This window comes from Colossoma macropomum, unplaced genomic scaffold (genome assembly GCF_904425465.1).
Source record: "Colossoma macropomum unplaced genomic scaffold, Colossoma_macropomum, whole genome shotgun sequence".
NCBI lineage: Eukaryota > Metazoa > Chordata > Actinopteri > Characiformes > Serrasalmidae > Colossoma > Colossoma macropomum.
In genome coordinates, this window is record NW_023494799.1 from 31013580 (window position 1) to 31032033 (window position 18454).

General features: G+C 36.9%; 1 protein-coding gene and 1 long non-coding RNA gene across 2 annotated transcripts; both read left to right on the forward strand.

The window, feature by feature from the left end:
• Positions 1–6889: 6889 nt before the first annotated feature.
• LOC118818717 (coagulation factor XIII B chain-like) lies at positions 6890–17713 on the forward strand. Its single transcript, XM_036586074.1, has 5 exons — positions 6890–6977; positions 9280–9447; positions 9700–9891; positions 9981–10150; positions 17651–17713. Exons 1-5 carry the CDS (start codon positions 6908–6910, stop codon positions 17681–17683), a joined length of 633 nt encoding a protein of 210 aa, XP_036441967.1. The 5' UTR covers positions 6890–6907; the 3' UTR covers positions 17684–17713.
• LOC118818719 lies at positions 11184–13820 on the forward strand. Its single transcript, XR_005008106.1, has 2 exons — positions 11184–12016; positions 12119–13820. It is a non-coding gene; the product is annotated as an uncharacterized LOC118818719 (long non-coding RNA).
• Positions 17714–18454: the final 741 nt, after the last annotated feature.

The following is an 18454-nucleotide window of genomic DNA, read 5'->3' on the forward strand; positions in this document are numbered from 1 at the left end:
ACTCATGACACTTTTAGTTTGACTGTCTGTAGTTTGAAAAACATTTTAGAAATCATAAAATAAAATTCCAACAAAAAGATTTCAAAGGATTTTTCAGGGTGTAAACAAAGCCATTGAATAGTTAAGAAATTTAAGATGTAAAAAAAGTCATTTAGAGTGGTTTGATGTGAAATGCTCTATTCTAGAGAAACCTGCTCAGAACTCAGAATTGTTCACAGTGATAGAAACCAGATGTCTGAAGTGTTTCATGCCTTGAACAGCTAATGAACATTTGAAAGCTGCCTCACAGAAAGCTAACACATAAAAAAGTTACGAATATACTGCTTAATTCCTGAGACAATGTTTTTTGTGAAGGTTCTTGGCTTAAAACATATAGTTTTTAATGCATTCATAGTGAAGAGATACATGCATGACCTTTTAAGGCAAAATAGTACCGCAAAATAAGTGCAGAGCACCATGGGTATCACCGTGGCAGCAGAGAGACTTTATATGGAAATATGTTCTGTAGTTATTTCAATGAAGAGCAGCAACAACCCTGCTATAATTGGCTGGCAGCGGACTTCCCTGCAGCATAGTGGTTGTGGATAGTACACACTGTAGACATCCCGATCCCTGGTTCCTATCACCACCACTGTAAAGAAGTCAGTATGTTTCTCTACAGTTAACCATTTCACATCAAACCACTCTCAAAGAACTTGTTTAAATCCCAATAATTTAATTATCTGGACATTTTGAAAAGTTGGATGTCCCCTTTCAGGTCAAGATGCCTTCAAAACCCTTTATTTTCTAACAACTGTTTCTCCATAAAAGCTTACTGCTGTCAGCAGAGCAAGTTATTTTGTTACTAGGATTTAGCTTGAAGAACAAGAGTTAAGTTTTTTAAAGGATACCTTAGATCTTTTTTTTTTTTACTGGCCAAAACCTAATTGGCCTTATTGGAACAAGCTCTGTTTCTAAAGTGCTGCTAGTTGAAGCACATCATAAATGTCATGAACATGGCGGACTGTTTATTTTTAACATTTGAGTAAACCAATCCAATCTATATGCAGCCCATCACTGTCTAGTTTAAGCTTCCTGGCTGAGGCAGCCAGGTTTTTGTGTCAGTCAACATGCGACTTAAGTCTGAGTCACTGTCCCATCTCTACCTTATACACATCTAAATATGGCCAGAGATACATTTACCCCTGTGTATTTAGTGCCTTGTTTTGATCATCAGCACTGAGAGCAAATACTTCACATTTATCCAATCATTAGTTGTATAACTGGCATAATCCTGGTTGAGCATATTTTATAAATCAGGATCAACGTTAGGATATGACAGAATATATATTAAAAATACAGAAATTTAGTGTTTATATTAAGTCCAAGTTACATTGTAAAGAATATATTTAGAATACAGTTACTGTTAAAATGTGTTAGTTACTTTGTTTATGTATTGTAATGAAATACATCACATTAATACATGTAGGACAGTGTATTCAGTGTTTAACCAACACTACTTTTCAAACTATTCCAGCCAATTCTGATTGCGAGTCACTTTTTAACACCAAAATGGGTTTGGGACGGCGTGAAACATTCGTAAATCTGCCCTTTGAACACTGAAGTTGTCCTCAGCAGCCATACTGTGGTTCAGCTTCACGGTTCAACTATCGTTATGCACCAACTTTCATTCGCTCCCAATTTTTAAATGCAATGTGGCTAAAAATCAGTGGTGGACAAAGTACACAAATAATGTACTTGAGTTAAAGTAGAGATATCCAAGGTAAAATATTACTCCAGTAAAAGTAGAAGTCCTCCCTTTAGACCTCCACTTGAGTAAAAGTACAAAAATATTTACTTTCAAATGTACTTAAGTATCGAAAGTAAAAGTACTAAAAGATTAATTAACTTAATGCAACTTAGTTACAAGTTTAAGTTTAGTAAAAACTTGCTTTCAACACAGGTTCACAAATGAGTTTTCCTTTACCATATTGCATCTGTAGGTCTCTGTTCATAAACATAAACTAACCAAAACAAATTTACTATAAAATGAAATAGTGTTTGTATAAATTCAGAAAAAAGACACGTCAGTCACAACTGCATATGTGTACGTATTTCTATACTGTGGTCTATTTACACAAAGTTAGGTTACTTCATCATTTATGTTGGAATAGACACTCCCAAAATTTTATACAGATACACGAAAAAACTACTTAAGTACAGTAATGAATTACATTTGCTTCATTACTGTCCACCACTGCAAAAAAAAACTCATAGCGACAACTGTTTAGTAAATATAAACACTGGAGTGTGTATTGCTGGTAATTGTCATGACAAATGTACTGATGTTTGATATCATGACAGCCTATGTCACATGTTCATTTTTGCTGTGTACTCTAGTTGGCCATCATGGCATAAAACATTATTACCTGTATCATATCAATTAACAGCAATAGTAAAATGACACTTTATATCACTGGATATTATATGTCATTACAAGTCTTTACAGCATATGACATCTGCCATGTTTACTCTGTGGTTATATCAATGCAGCAGTGCAGCAATACAGCAGGGTTCCAGTAAGTCTGTCTACTATCAGAAACCAAAAAATAGGTCAAGCCAGGATGCAGCTGTAGTGTTCCAGAGTCCAGAGGGTCCAAAGGGCTACAGAACAGCAAACATTGCCATGTTTTCTGCATCATCAACTGATTTCTCTGGTTATTTACATTACAATTTTCTCTTGTAATATTTAGTGCACTATATTGCTCCAAAGGCCCATTTGAGAAATATTTATATGGTCCAGTGGGCAGATAAAGCTCTCCATCAATCGCACATGCAGTATATGATTTTGATGAACAATATAAGGACAGTGAAAAAGTTACATATCACTGTACATACTATGTTATGGAAAGTGACCCTTATATGACATGCCCACAAGGCAGATGGACGGGAAGTGTCAAATGCTTGGGTAAGTTCAGATCCTTTCAATGTTGGTAAATAACGGTGCCGCTATGAAAATGTATGTACATGTTGGCAACAGAAGAGCAGCATCTGCCACTGACCTGTGTTAGCCATGGACCTGTGCCATTGACCTGAGATGTCATCAAAGGCAAAGTAGAAAATATCTGGTGTTAAACCCATTATTTGTTTGGCCACAGCTCTGAAAGGATGTGATCATAGGATCTGGTGAAAGTTGGTCCCTTCAGAGACAAATAACATGCAGTGTTCATGCAACCCTTTACACAACACCCAAACATTTTTTTAGTGCGACTTACATGAGTGAATTATGTATGTACATTAAGGGTTGCACAACTATTCATTTTTACTAGTCTTTCAAAAACTAGAAGACTACTTGTCATTTACCATGGTGAAAAAATTGTGGTCACTCTTATGATAATATATTTTAGAATCTTCCCTCTAACAGTTGTACACGTTTTCAGGAAACCATTTATTCAGTCTGACTAGAAATCAGAGCTAATTTCTATCAACAACCAAACATTTTTGATTTAGTAGACATTAGTAGCAAATATATAGTATTTATGATAATATCCCCTCGTGTTTGCTAACCAGTGTATTACTTCATTTCTGTTTTTGCTGCATGTCATGCTAAAACAACACTCTGTTATCGTTAAAAAGTACTTATTCACTCTTAATTCCCTCTTTTTTGCACATTTGTCTCACTAAATGGTTTCAAATGCTCATACAAATCATGTTTGTTTTCTGTGAAAGCAAAACAGGTTTTAGGTTATGCTTATATTTATTTAAAGTTAATAGGAATAACTAGCTGTGCAATCTTTAGTAACAACAACTGCAACAAATGTTTCTCATTATTTTGATTAGTTCAGTGTAAAACCTTAATTTTGTTTCTTTTGAGCCATACAGAAGTCGACTCTCCCATGGAGACCATTTTTGCCCATTATTTTTTTTCTGAATGGTGGAATAACAGATGCTCCACCATATGTGAGGCAAGAGAGGCCTGCCATTCCTTAGATGGGTTCTGAGTTTCTGGGTGAGTCTTTGCTGTGCTCTTTGAGGAATATCTGTTAGACTGGCCATTTCTGACAAGTATCACCACTGTTCCACATTTTCTCCATTTTCAGATAATGGCTCTCACTGCAATTTGCTTGAATCTAGAGCCTTCAAAAAGGCTTTGTAACATTTCACTAACTTAGCTTCTCTTCTAGACTTTCTCTTGCTTGCAGCATAGTGTGCTGCTTGTTGAGGCCTTTTAGCCATCTCACATCGCTCGAGAGGTTCTATTTATGTGATGTTCAGAGTCAACAGAGCTGGCAGTGATCAAACCTGGGTGTGTCTGGTCTATTTGGTGCCAATTTTCAACTAAGTTTAAACTTTAAGACTGAGCGATTACTTTTTCACACAGGGCCAGCTGGTGTTGGACAACATTTTTCCTTCCATAAATAAAATGATTATTTAAAAACTGTAATTTATGTTTACTCAGGTTGTGTCTGTGGTATATTTGTACAAAGATCATCTTGCAGTGCCATCATGCTCGATAAGATTCATTTTACACAGAAAATGATAGCAACATTGATGAATATTACCTGGAGTTACAGCCCTACAGCCCATCTAATAGTAGGTAAAAGGTGGAATCTTACCTGACGCAGGAGCACTACGTCTGTAAAAACTACTGACGTGGTAGATACAGACGGGACTAACCTCAGTAAAAAATACAAAACTCTTCATTTAAAACTATTCTTGTCAGAATTCGTCAGTCAGGAGTCTAAGGAGCCCTTAGTGGAGGTCACGAACATTGCGATTTCTTACTAGAACCAGTTAGGAGTAACCTACAATACTCCTCAACCTAAGTTACACCAGTTCTGGTCTTGATGTTCTCCTTCACTGCACACTGTAGTGTTTTCTCTGTGCCCAACAAACCCGAATCAACTTTTTTACTCATTATTGACCTTCATGAGGTCAGTGCAGGAGTGTTATGAAGGAATAGATTTGTTTCCTGGCTCAGGCATGCCAGAACTGCATCAACTGTAAATTGACAACAGCAATGATGTCAAAGGTCTGTTACTGCACTTACGTTTGGTATATTTTATTTCAGGAGAGAAGTGAAGTGTGAGAATTCAAGTTCGACTCCATAAGCTAGAAACAAGCAAAGTATCAGTAGTAGCATCAATAAGGCCTTGCTCAATACTTAATCTTCAGTCTTACTACATGGCTACATGGTGCAACAGTGGAAACTGCTGCATCATTTCAGGTGAAACAGAAGCAAACTGCAGCTTTGTGCACCAACTTCTAAATTCAACTCAAACTAGCAGTTGTTTTACAAGTTTATTTCAGAGCCCTGCACTGTGAGCGTTCCTGTGATGGATGTACATCATATACAGCTGCTTAATGGAGGAAGACAAAAAAATCATATTGTGTTCACTTGTCAAGAAAAACATGCACTTGTGGAGGACAGTGTTGCAATAATGGAGTCATTGCCTTGCCTGTTTGTCAGTAGACGTGATGTCTGAGAGAGTTTAATGTTTGTTTAGTGACTGATTCAGTAAATAATCGTTGGCCACCAGGATGAGTTACTGAATAAAAACATTCAAACCAAATTCAGATAAACATCCATTCAGTTAGCAGAACAGTGGGTTATGTTCATCAAGTACACTAAGTAATGATGACCAAAAGGCGCATTGACTTTCATGAGTACTGAATGAACCAAATAAATGATTATTTTAAAAGACAGCATAATTGTAACTTCATGAAATATATATTTAGCAAAAATCTCCTGGAATCAGTCAATAAATATATAAAGTCTTCTTTTAAATGGATTTAAATGCAGCCTTCTACAATTTCTATTTGAACTGTTCATCTGTTGCTGAATGCCGTTCATTATTTTTTATGAATATTTCCACAATATCAATAAAGCATTTTGTAATGTATACCAGTTCTTCTTATGTTTATCTTTTTTGGTGGTTCGCTTTTTTTACACAGTGAAAATCTCACACAGCGAAAATCTCACACAGCTAGTTACATATTGTGAATTGCATGCATTTGCAAAAATAAAAATGATGATTAAAGTTCTCCACTTCTGCTAAAATAGCTGCATCTCACAGCATAAAATATGTGATTATATTTGCAAATATTAAGTATTTATCTTTGTAAAAAAGTGTTTCCAGTTGTTTGAATTGGAAGTATTTACATTCTTTTCAGTTCTGATTACTGATGTTCTTTTAGGAGGTACTTTCACTTGAGTTATATATTTATCCAAGTATTAATACTTTTACTTGAGTATGCGTTTAGGCTACTCTACCCATCTCTGAGAAGAGCGTCTGAGTCTCCACTTCTGTAATCATTTTCATCTTTTGGATTCTAAAGGAATCTCTGCTCTGTGGAAAATCAGCAAATATCAACAGAGCTGTGTAGTTCACAATAATAGGCAACAGTTAGCTAGTGCACTAGTTAGTTTTCTAGCCAGCTGGTCATATTTTTCAAATAGGCTGCTTGTTTCCTTTTGCCCCAGTAAATTTTAATTTTAATACAGTTCTGTTCAGCTCTACTCCAATGTGCTCACACCTAAACCACTACACTGACTTTGTTCACAAGTCTGTATCCTGAACTGTTTATGTAAACATACAGTGCTGAGTATTTTACCCAGTCCTGCCTTTATCAGAGCTGTGAACTCATCCTTTTTTTTTTTTTTAATAATTAATTTTTAAAGAAGGGAACTGATTTATCTGTGTATTCCAGTCTCACTCCAAGTCTGATGTTATTTGTTAAAAAAATAAATAAATAAAATCATAAAATATAGTAAAAATAATAATAAAAATGGTTTGAATGCTTTGAACTTTGTTTAGTTTACTTTTCACTGGGTTGGAAATACAGGAATGGGTGGACTTGAGAAATATTGACTGTGCTAAAAGCAGAGTTTGCTTAGTCTTTTCATCATACTAACCTTTTCAGCAAAATGAAGCAGTGTCTAGTTATTCAACATCTTTTCTTCTTGTGTTTCTGTGATTGTGCTTCATCACAATATGGTAAGACTTTATCTCCTTTTGGACTTCAAATTGAGAGTTATTTTCATAGCAAATTACATTTAATGCTAAATTTGGATCCTGCCAAATCTAGCAATCATGATCAGGTTTGAACAGCAGGGAGCGGAACAGGAAAGCAGAAGTGTCTTTTTTAGCAACCGTCTTAAAAAAACAGCTTTAACTAAAAGTTGAGTCTAAAGCTCCGGACAACCAGCCAGCACAGTCATTTAATCTCTGTAATAAATGCAATTAAGAACACGCAGCTAGATATCAATCTGGAATTCAAACTGATGCTGTCTCCTCAAACTCCTCAAGCTGTGCATTAAGTTCATATCTTTGTTCATTGATAAGTACATGTATGTATTTATGTATTTTTATACTATATATAGTTACTGATGTTTGCTGGGAATAACAAGTGTGCTTTTTGTAAGCTTTTTAGTTAGTGTAACTGTATATACTTTAGCTTGAATGCAAATCTGAGTGCTTGTCTTTTCTCAAACATAGCTTCCAGTTCTTTCCACATCACTTGTACTCTGGCTGTGTCGTCAAACTGTGAATGACAGAGGCCACATACAGCTGCTAGTGACCCATCAATCCATCAGCTTTTTAACCCATCAACCCATTTTATTACGTGCCCAGTGACATCTAAAGCTAATTTTTAATGTAGTTTAACAGAGTCTTAGTTTAACTAGTCTAACTTCTGTTGCAAGAGATCATGTGTATATTCACCACATGTAACGTGTTCTCCACACACGCCACGCATTTCTACGTTTCATTGGAGCTTTGTGGAGGGACTTTTCTGCAATATAACCTTACCTGGGCTAACGACAGGCCTGTTATCTGTTGGACAATATTGATGAGCGCACCGCCAGCCAGTTTGAGCTCTGCCTTTACATGGCATTCGATTGGTTAAGAACCCTGATAGCAAGAGGACCTGTTGGCCCGCTGATGGCAAAGCTGGCGGTCCACTGGCATTTTGCTCAGCGTTTTCGCTGCAGCCCACCAGTGTTTAATGACAAAATTTCACTTCTCATTGCTCACTTTCTACAGTCCAATAGACTTATATTTCCTTCCTTTTTTAAGTTATACTTTGTAAATTAGTTAGCAGAAGTGTCACAGTGTCAGTAACAACATTTTCTATAATAACATTTTTAATATTCGGCCTGGTCATTATTTTTTCTCTCTCAGTTGTTCATAATATTTGTCTTAGTTTATTTTCCAAAATAAAAGTCTCTGTGCATTTAAAATCTGTTTCAAGAGATTAAAAACTAGTTAACGCTTGTATGCAGGACAGTAATCTGGGTCCTCTGAGGGTGGACCAGCAGTGGTAAACAGTCAGTACTGACCTTATCAAGCCAGCAGACTGATATAAGCTCGCTATCTGGGAAATTTCACACACAGTTTGTTCCCAACCTAGTAAATCTACATTCTCACACACATGTAGCCCAGAATTTCTTATGGTTGTCCTCAGGTGTTCTCAGTAAGAGATCGCATCTGGAGATTGTGAGACTAAGATAGATAATAAAAGCTAGTCATGTTTTCTGCACAGAAACACCAGGGCACATAAAAATGGTAAACAATTTAGCAATTTGAATTGCTTTTCTGGTTTCAAATATTTTAATAGTAAATATGTTGTCCAGCCCTAAATAAGAGTGTTGAAGTAATGGTCACTAAGATAACTGCCTCTTTCCTTCTGGATTTTGGGCTCTCTATGAGCACCATGTCATGTTTGGACAGGTGAAGGAGCAGTTTAGATAGCCTGTCATAGCTGAGGTTTTGACATTTTACTTGTCACTGCACACTTGCATTGCACTTTCGTACCACTTGGAGTCGGGGAGTTTCTTCCCATAAATCTCCCTGCAGTAGCCTGGCTAGTTCATCCCAGCTTCAGTGGAGGTTCCATGTGATTTTAGAGCAGAAGAACTGAGGACCATCATTTGATACTACCTTCATGGAAATAGCAAGTCTGCAAAAGAATATAACACTGTGGGTGGGCGCAACCAGTGTTGTATAGGTGGCCAAAACACAGTGCTGGAAAACCGTGAGCCACATTTATCCTGAATGGTAACTTTACAACAGAAGGAAGAAACATTCTTAACTGATAATGGAAGTTAATGGAACAAGTATTTTCTGAATAATATTGGACCATTTCTATTGGTCCATTCATTATGAAATATGAACACAGTGCAGATGGTAATGGAATGCAAAAAAGGAAAAAAGGTTTTTGCTTGACAGGGATGATGTGCTTATGAGACCCTGAATTCTTGAAATGATTGATTGTGGAATTCATGTACTTTTCTTACAGGAATAAGATGTAAGCTGCCTACAATACCACATGGGATTATTAATGACGCTAAAGAGGAATACAAAGAGAACGAACAGTTAAAATATTCCTGTGAAAAAAAATACAGGCCCAGACATGGAACCCCAATGTGTCTTAGAGTTGGCTGGAGTATAACACCAGAATGTGAAGGTAAAACCCCTCCATTTGATTTCTTTCTATAGTACAATTAATGAAAGATGAAACACAGCCGTACATTTATTCTGAACATATGTGAGCAGTTTATAACTTATTACAGTACCAGCGTTCATCCGCAATCTTTTACTAACAAAGTATGTTTATCATTAGTCTTTGCATCTTTATAACTAGTCTCTGTGAATCTCCCTGTTATTTATCCTTGTGAGATCAGCTCCTCTCTGTTTTGTCTCATTTTGTCTACCACAGAAATTAATTGTCTGCTTGGGCCGCTCACACCTGGAACAAGCACAAGCCCACAAGGGAAGAATGTATTCAGGGCTGGAGAGAGTGTAGAGATCACCTGCTCAGAAAGACGCTGTTTGTACGGAACAAGAGAGATCAAACGAAACATTATATGCAAAGAAAGTGGTGAATGGGAATACTCGCCTGTGTGTGAGGGTAAAGAATACACAAATATAAAAACTGCAAAAACATTCTTGGTGCTTCAGTTATAACATACAGTAATTAACATCTAAACATCTTTGCAGAAATTACTTGTGATATTCCCTATGACCAGCATGTGGACTATGTTCACTACTACTTTAGTAGGGACAGAAGATTGGGGGTCGAAAAAACATACCAGTGTGAAAGTGGGTATCACGCAGGAGCTAGAACTGCCACGTGTACAGAGAACGGTCTCCAAAACCACTGTGTACTGGTAAGTCCCTGTCTGTGGAAGCGTGTGGTTAATTAGCTTCCTTATTTCATAGTAGAGAAGTATGAAAAAGTCTTGGCTGTTTTTCAGAGATTGTGTGTCCTGAGCCAACAGTTGAAAATGCAAGACAGCTGGATAATCCACACCATACTTAGAAACTAGATGCACATACTGAAAACCAGGTTTATATCCAGACAGACTAAAGATAAGCAAAGTGATCATAGCAGTGCGTTTTACCACCTTGCTCCTAGTTTTATTGCTTGTAATTCACTCACTCACATTCAGCAGGGTGAAAAATCTCTGCAAGGGGGAGCCATTAGCCAGACATAACATTTGATGCTTTACGTTAATGACACTGTGTGTCCTTGTTTACCAAGTATCTCTGTGTAGTCTTTGATACAAAATAGCTTTTTTCAACACACTTGATAAGTATGTTTCATCAAAAAAGAAGTGTGCACTATTTTCTCAAAAATGAGAAGCACTCAAAGCACTCAAAGGCCTTCTTTGTCTTGTATACAATTAAGTGTAATTTAACTGCAAACACAAAAATAAATGTTCCCATTTTCCATTGCAACATAGAGCAAATCTCAAATGAAGTACAGTCTAAAGACCAGCTGTCAGGGTCAGAGTGGGACTAATTTCCACACAAACAGCATTGTCTTTGTACAAAAGTACATTTTCTAAAATCTTATACTTCATACTTTTATTATTTATACTGACCACTGACCAGCTGCTTCATTAAGAACACCACCTTGTATCAACATTCACAGTTCATTTTATCAGCTCCATCTACCTATAGGTTCATAATTGTATAGGTACAATTACAGACTGTAGTCACTTCTCTGCATACCTTGTTAGCCCTATTTTACCCTGTTCTTCAGTTGTCAGGCCCCCCACAGGACCACAACAGAGCAGGTATTATTTGAGTGGTGGATCATTCTCAGCACTGCAGTAACACTGACGTGGTGTTGGTGTGTTAGTGTATGTTGCGCTGGTCTGAGTGGATCAGACACAGCAGGGCTGCTGGAGTTTTTAAACACCTCAGTGTCACTGCTGGACTAAGAACAGTCCACTAATCAAAAATACCCAGCCAACAGCATCCTGTGAGCAGCGTCCTGTGACCACTGATGTAGGACTAGCAGATGACTACACAACACACACTCCACGGCAACAGATAAGCTACTGTCTCAGACTTTACATCTACTGGGTGGACTAACAAGGTCGGTGTGTCTAATAGAGTGGGCAGTGAGTGGACACCGCGTTTAAAACTCCAGCAACACTGCTGTGTTTGATCCACTCGTACCAGCACAACACACATTAACATACCACCACCACATCAGTTATATTTGTTTTCACCCGTTTGTGTCATATACATGCAATTCATAAATTAAATTAGTTATATTAGCATTAATGAGATCCAGCTGCAGTTTTTCTTCTATTTCAGTGATGCACACAAAATTGAGTGCTAATAGCTCATCCTTGTGGGGAGAATCTTCAGCCTGTTAACCATCAGTGAGTGAATGTGTGAGCCAAACATCTAACATGTCCAAATTAATGTAATTCACTCACTCAGCCTGTTTGAGACATCTGGCAGAAAATGAATTAAAACTCAAAAGAGCTGTCCCAACAGTCCCAACCTTTACTAACTCACAGCCCATACAACCAACTACAAAAGCTTCCATGGCCCACAAGATTTTAAGAACCAGGCGCCGTATTACAGAAACTTCCTATCTTTTTGTCTTAAGTAAAGATCTGACAGGTAAAGATAACCTTTTTGGTGACACTTTATTTTGAGTGGTCCTTTTAGATGAAACAAACACTCAATAAATGCTAAGTAGCATGTCAAAAACGTACAAGGGTTAGGATTAGGTTTTGGGTTGAGGTTAAAGTCCGGGTTAGGATTAGGGCCAGGGTTAGAATTAGGTTTTGTGTTAAGGTTAAGGTTAGGATTAGGGCCAGGGTTAGGGTTAGGTTTTGGGTAAGGATGGGTAAAGTTAGGTTTTGTGTAACGGAAGTAACATTAACAACACATCTAGTTAATGTAAGTAATGTATCAACAGAACATCTACAAGATATTTACTTCATTGTAGTCAAATGCGTCACTACTGCTTCTTCACCGATATGTTGTTGATGTGTTACTGATAATCTGTTAAGAGTTTATTAATCCTCTACAAAGGACCACTTCAAATAAAGTGTTAGTAGATTTACCACAAATTCATATAACAGAAGTAAATCTTATCTTAACTGAGGAGTCTTATCTTACAGCATCATCTCAAGTTAGGAAATCTTAATTTATTTGATCTAAGTCGACGATCAACTGTCATGCCTGTTAACTAGCAACCGACCATCTGTGCACAGATGAAACGTAAACACATAAATCAATATAATCATGTTAGTTAGCTACTGGTACTGGAGTAAAAAGGTCGAACAAAACTAAGACGCGATGAACTTGAAGTTAAGAATATTGTGACGGTATTTTGAGCTGTTTATCAGACTCTTTAGCCAAGCTCGCTAACGTTATTCCTCCTAATAGACAGACACACGTTCAGCTCTGTCTCCTCATCATTCACCTCCATCACTGTAATATTTTATCTGATGAGTTTATCAACATTAACACATGAAGATAATAAGAGTGGCTGGTGGAGACTGTGTGTGCAGCGTCTGGGGTTTTTAAACATTGTTAGAAAAACAGTGTTTCGATGTAGATAAATGTAGCATCATTATGCTGGTTATAGTGAACGATGCTGCCTGTCACCGCATAAAACAATAGAAACAGGCACTTAAAACAGTAGTTAAGACAGCTCTGGGTTTGTCTTAAAGTTAGGACTGTATGTAGGAAATTTTGTCTAGTTCCTTTCTGTTATACTGTTTTCTTATCCGAGTTTGGATATGTTTATAAACCGTTGTTTTGCAGCTTCTTCCTAAATTTAGTCCTAACTGATGTTGTCATGGTGACTAAACAGAAAGATTTCAGACCTAAGATGTTTCTGTAATACGGCCCCAGATCATTTAAAGTGCAAACAAATATAGTACAAAAATCATCGTAGCTTGTCAATTTTGCTCGATTTTATAACATAATGGATCACAATAAACACTAAAAATAGCCAAACATTTTCTAACTCACCTAATGAGTTGAGCTGATGTTGTTTGGCAACCACCAAGTGCTGGATGACAGGCTGAAGAAATGAAAGCTGTGAAAGGAGGTCTGGTTCAGTTCATTGGGTTTAGAGCTTTATTCATTTAGCGTCCATCTGACGGCATAATTTGTTTGGATACAACACTTCATTTAAAAAAGATGAACTTTTTTTCATCAAAGAGGGGCAGTTATTTGTATTCTGTTCTTGGACATGTGAAGCCTAAATGCTTTTATACACCTAACACGATTTATCTGTGTAGTATTTCCTGATGACAGTGACTTAATTCGATTTTGTGTATTGCTGATGAAATCCTGCACACCAAATGTGATTTCTGAACAGTGAAAATGCGACACTATTTTATTTGCTCTCTGTTTGATATTTGTGAACTTTTGCTGGATTCCTCTGCTTTCTCACGGATGGTGTTAGCATCTCCAAAAGCAGCACAAACTGAGCTCAGACAGAGTTTCTCAGTGTCCTTATTTGCTCACTTTATGTGGTCAGCCTTCTTTTCCTGCAAAAAGAAGTGCAGTCATACAGTGCACAGACTACATTTATTGTATATATGACTATAGTTTCTCAACACAACTGTAGCTTTCTGGTATTTATGCTTTATATTATGTATATTATATTTGTTTTTCATATTTCTGGTTAACATTAGTAGGTAATTCAGCAGATGAAAACCAGCAAAAGAGGAGCTTTTGGAACTAATGAAAAGGAAGATATTTTGCAAAATAAATGCAATACTTACATAATAGGAACACTTACATACTACAAGATCAAGCCACGTATTGTCATCTAATTTCAGGTTGTAGATTTACTAAAAGATTGCTAATTAATGACATACACTTTGCACTGGTAGAGGTAAATTACTAAGAATGTCTTTGTACAACCCGCTTCCCAAAAAAGTTGGGATGCTGTGTAAAATGTAAATAAAAACAGAATACAATGATGTGCAAATCATTTAAACCCTATATTTAATTTGACAAAACCCTGTAAGTGTTTGGGAACTGAGGAGCCCCATTGCTGTAGTTTTGAAAGTAAAATGTTTTCCTATTCTTGCTTGACATAGTATTTCAGCTGCTCAACAGTTTAGGACCTCCTTTATATTTTTAGTTTCATAATGCACCAGATGTTATCAGTGGGAGACAGGTCTGAACAGCAATCAGGCCAATTCAGCACCCAGACTCTTTTACTAGAGCCATGCTGTTGTAATACGTGCAGAATGTGGTTTGGAATTTTGTCCAGCTGATTACAAGCAGGATGGTTCCTCTCCTCTTTAGCCCGGAGGACAAGGCGTCCATGATTTCCAAAAAAGAATTTCAAATTCTGGTTCTTCAGACCGCAGGACACTTTACCACGTCACCTCAGTCTATCTTAAATGAGCTGGCAGCGTTTCTGGATTCAGTTTTATACATGGTTTCTCCTTTTTTGCAACATGTTGCTGCCATCAAATTCAAAATAGGCATACATTTTTTAAAATGCAATCACTTTTTTCAGTTGCAACATTTGATGATGTTTTTGTATGATTTTCAATTAAATATAGGTTTAAATGGTTTGCACATAATTGTATTTTTATTTCCTTTTTTTTTTACAGCGACCAAACTTTTTTGGAAACGGGGATGTAGTTAACATATGATCAGCACAATATAACCACGTTTAGCTCAAATGCTATTTATATGAAAGCTCTTTTTCGGCAGGTATGAAAAAAAAAGTTTTTCTTCTGTTGTTTTCGGATTGTGGTTTACATTGTGACTCATTAAGTCATGTCCGTTATTATTTGTTGAGAAAGTATGGGATTTTTTGCCATAGTACATCATTATTTTGAGAAAATAACATTTCTGCATTTGTCAGAAATGTGAGAAAATAAGGTATTACTCTTCTGTATTATTACTTTCAAATAGTGTTCAAACGTTCAATTTTGGCTGCCAATAAATAGCTCACAGTCCATATTTATGGTAAGCCTTGGTAACTCTCCTCCCAGTACTTTGCGAGTCTCTGGGTGTGAGTCTCATTTTGACTCTTACTAGAACATTTTAGTTCCATCTCATAGCAGGAATTGCAAATGTAAAAGGAAATCCCTCCTAAAAACCTGTCAGGTTGAATGCAGCTTCAAATAACAAGCCTTTCATCACAAAATAACCTTCAATCTGAAGGACAGTATTGAAGCGCTACATGCAGTAAATGTGGTGTTAAAGGAAAGAGGCAAAACAACTTGAAACAGTTGGTAAGTCTGTAGTTTGTAAAGCAAATACAGTGCCCCTCATAAATATTGGCACCCCTGGTAAACATGAGCAAAAGAGGCTGTACTTTACTGCTCAGTCGTTTGATCTTTCATTGAAAATATTTATCATGATAAAAATCTAACCTTTATTTTAAATAAAATGATTAAAAGAAAAAAAAATATTCTTAACAAGAAAATGTTTCTCTTGGATGACCTCTGGTGGCCAGTTTGGGAGTTGCACATCACACTGGGTCTTCTCCTATAATAAGACTGGTAAACACATGACAAGGTATCTAAGACCATTTCTTCATACAGAATCTCTCCAAACCCTTCAGATTCTGAATTTCACACTCGTGGACTTTCCTTTTTAGCTCATATAGGTTTTCTAGAGGGATTAAGACAAGAGACTGGGATGACTATGACAAAACCTTCATTTAGGTTCAGGTCCAGGGCTTTGTTCTCATATACCCATACAACACAGTCCCATTGAAAGTTCCAGTAACATCTGGTAAATACATACATATACATTATATATCATCTTCTGGGCATGTTCTTACCATCCCCAGCTTTTAACTTCTTAATTGTTGCCTTGATAGTAGAAATGGGTTAGCTAGGTAGCAATTTTAGCAAGTTTTAAAAGAATGTAGTCTAACACACTAAAACGCAGCTGGATTAACTATTACAATAGTGAGCATTCTTGCTATCCAAACTATAGGCAAACCAACAGCTTTGTGCTTTTTCACCTCATTGCTTTAAATGCTGCATTTACTGCATGTATTGCTGTAGTTTGTCTGTCATACTGAAGGATTTTCTACAATGAAACGTTTTTCTTGTCGTTTGAAGCTGCATTGAACCTGAAGCTGCTGCAAGCTGCAGGAGAAGACATTGTAGTAATAACTACACGAGTGTAGCAAAACTGACAGACAAAGTAACACATAAGTTTGGAAATGAACGGTTTTATTATTTATCACATTAAGGTCGGCTGAGTCACTATCTTCATCTCTATCTTATACATATCTAATATGACCAGAGGTACACTTACGCCTGTATTTTCTGCTTTGATTTGACCACTGGCGTGCTCCTGATTGCACCTGTTTTAAATCAGGACCACGGTTGGGATGTAACAGGATATTTACAGAAATTAAGTTCAAGTTACATTTTGTAAAGGTAGTATTTAGGATATAGTTACCTTTTTAATTTTTTAATTTTACATGACTTTGTTTATGTATATGGAATACATCACTGAATACATTTAAGAGAGTATTCCATATTCAGCCACCACCACTTTCATTCACATTCACTTTTTAACACCAAAATGAGTTTGGGATGGCACAAAATATTAGTCAATCTGCCCTTTGAACAGTCAACTTGTTTTTTAAATGTCAGAAGTGTAAGTTTTAATAGTGAAAAGGCCCTCAACAGCCATACCACAGTTCAGCTATCTTCATGGCTCAACCATCATTGTGCACCAACTTTTACTCTCTCCCAATATTTAAATGCAGTGTGACTGTAAATAAACACAGCAACAAAGATGGTGTAATTGTAAACACCGAAGTGTGTGTTGCTGGTAACCATCATGACAGATAATGTTTGATGTCATGACAGCTTATGTCACATGTTCATTTTTGCTGTGTACTCTAGTTAGCCATCATGACATCAAATATTATGACCTATATCAATTAACAGTAATGGTAACATGACAATTTTATTACTGGATTTTATCTGTCATGACAAAACATTACAGCATATGACATCTGATATGTTTATTGCATGGTTATATCAATGTTATGTAGCAGGGTTCCAGTAATGTGTTACTGTATTTTCCAGTAATTGTAGCCATAGCAGGGGTCTGTCCACTATCAGAAACCAAAAAGTACAAGCCAGGATGCAGCCAGAATGTTCCAGAGTCCAGAGGGTTTAAATGCTACAGAACAGCAAACATTGCCATGTTTTCTGCAACACTGACTGATCTGACTTGTTATTTACATATTCTCTCATAATATTAAGAGCACTATATTGCTCCAAAGGCCTATTTCTCAGATATATTTATATGGTACAGTGGGCAGATAAAGACCCCCACCCCCCATCCACAACAGTGTAATACAAATTTTCTGTGTTTATCACTGTGTGTGCGTGTGTTAACAGCAAAAATACTTCAATGTGACAAACCCCCATTGATCGCATATGCAGTACATGATTCTAAGGAACAATATAAGGACGGCGAAAAAGTTGCATATCACTGTCCTTTATACTACGTTATGGAAGGTGACCCCTACATGACCTGCACACAAGGCAGATGGACAGGAAGTGTGAAATGCTTGGGTAAGTTCAGATCCCTTCAGAGTTGGTAAATAAAGGTGAAACTGTGAAGACAAATGTGCATGTTGGCAGCACACATGGAGCAGCCATGCCTCTGTGCCTTCGACCTGAGAGGCAGAGCAGAAAATATCTGGGGTTAAACCCATTGTTTGTCTGACCAGGGCTCTGAAAGGACATGATCCTAGAATCTGGTGAAATTTCATCCTGTCCGAGACAAGTACCACTTTCACAACCCTTTCACAACACCCAAACATTTTTTTTTAGTGCGACTATGACAGGAGAATTATGTATTTACACTAGGGGTTGCACAACTAATCATTTTTACTAGTCTTTCAAAAAGTATACTAGTTGTCATTTACCACATTACTGTGACCACTCTTATGAACACGCATTTGGAATCTTCCCACTAATGGCTATCCACAGCTCCGGGCAACGGCTTTAATTAATCTGACTGGAAATCAGAGCTACATGCTAGTACACATTAAACCTCTTTCCTACTTAAACTTTATTTTTGTAGCTTTCATTTCTGCCAATCAGTGTAAGACTTTATTTCTGTTTCTGTTGCACATGTTGTGATAAAACAACTCAATGATGTGAAAAAGTACTTGCCCACTCTTGATTTCCTCTATT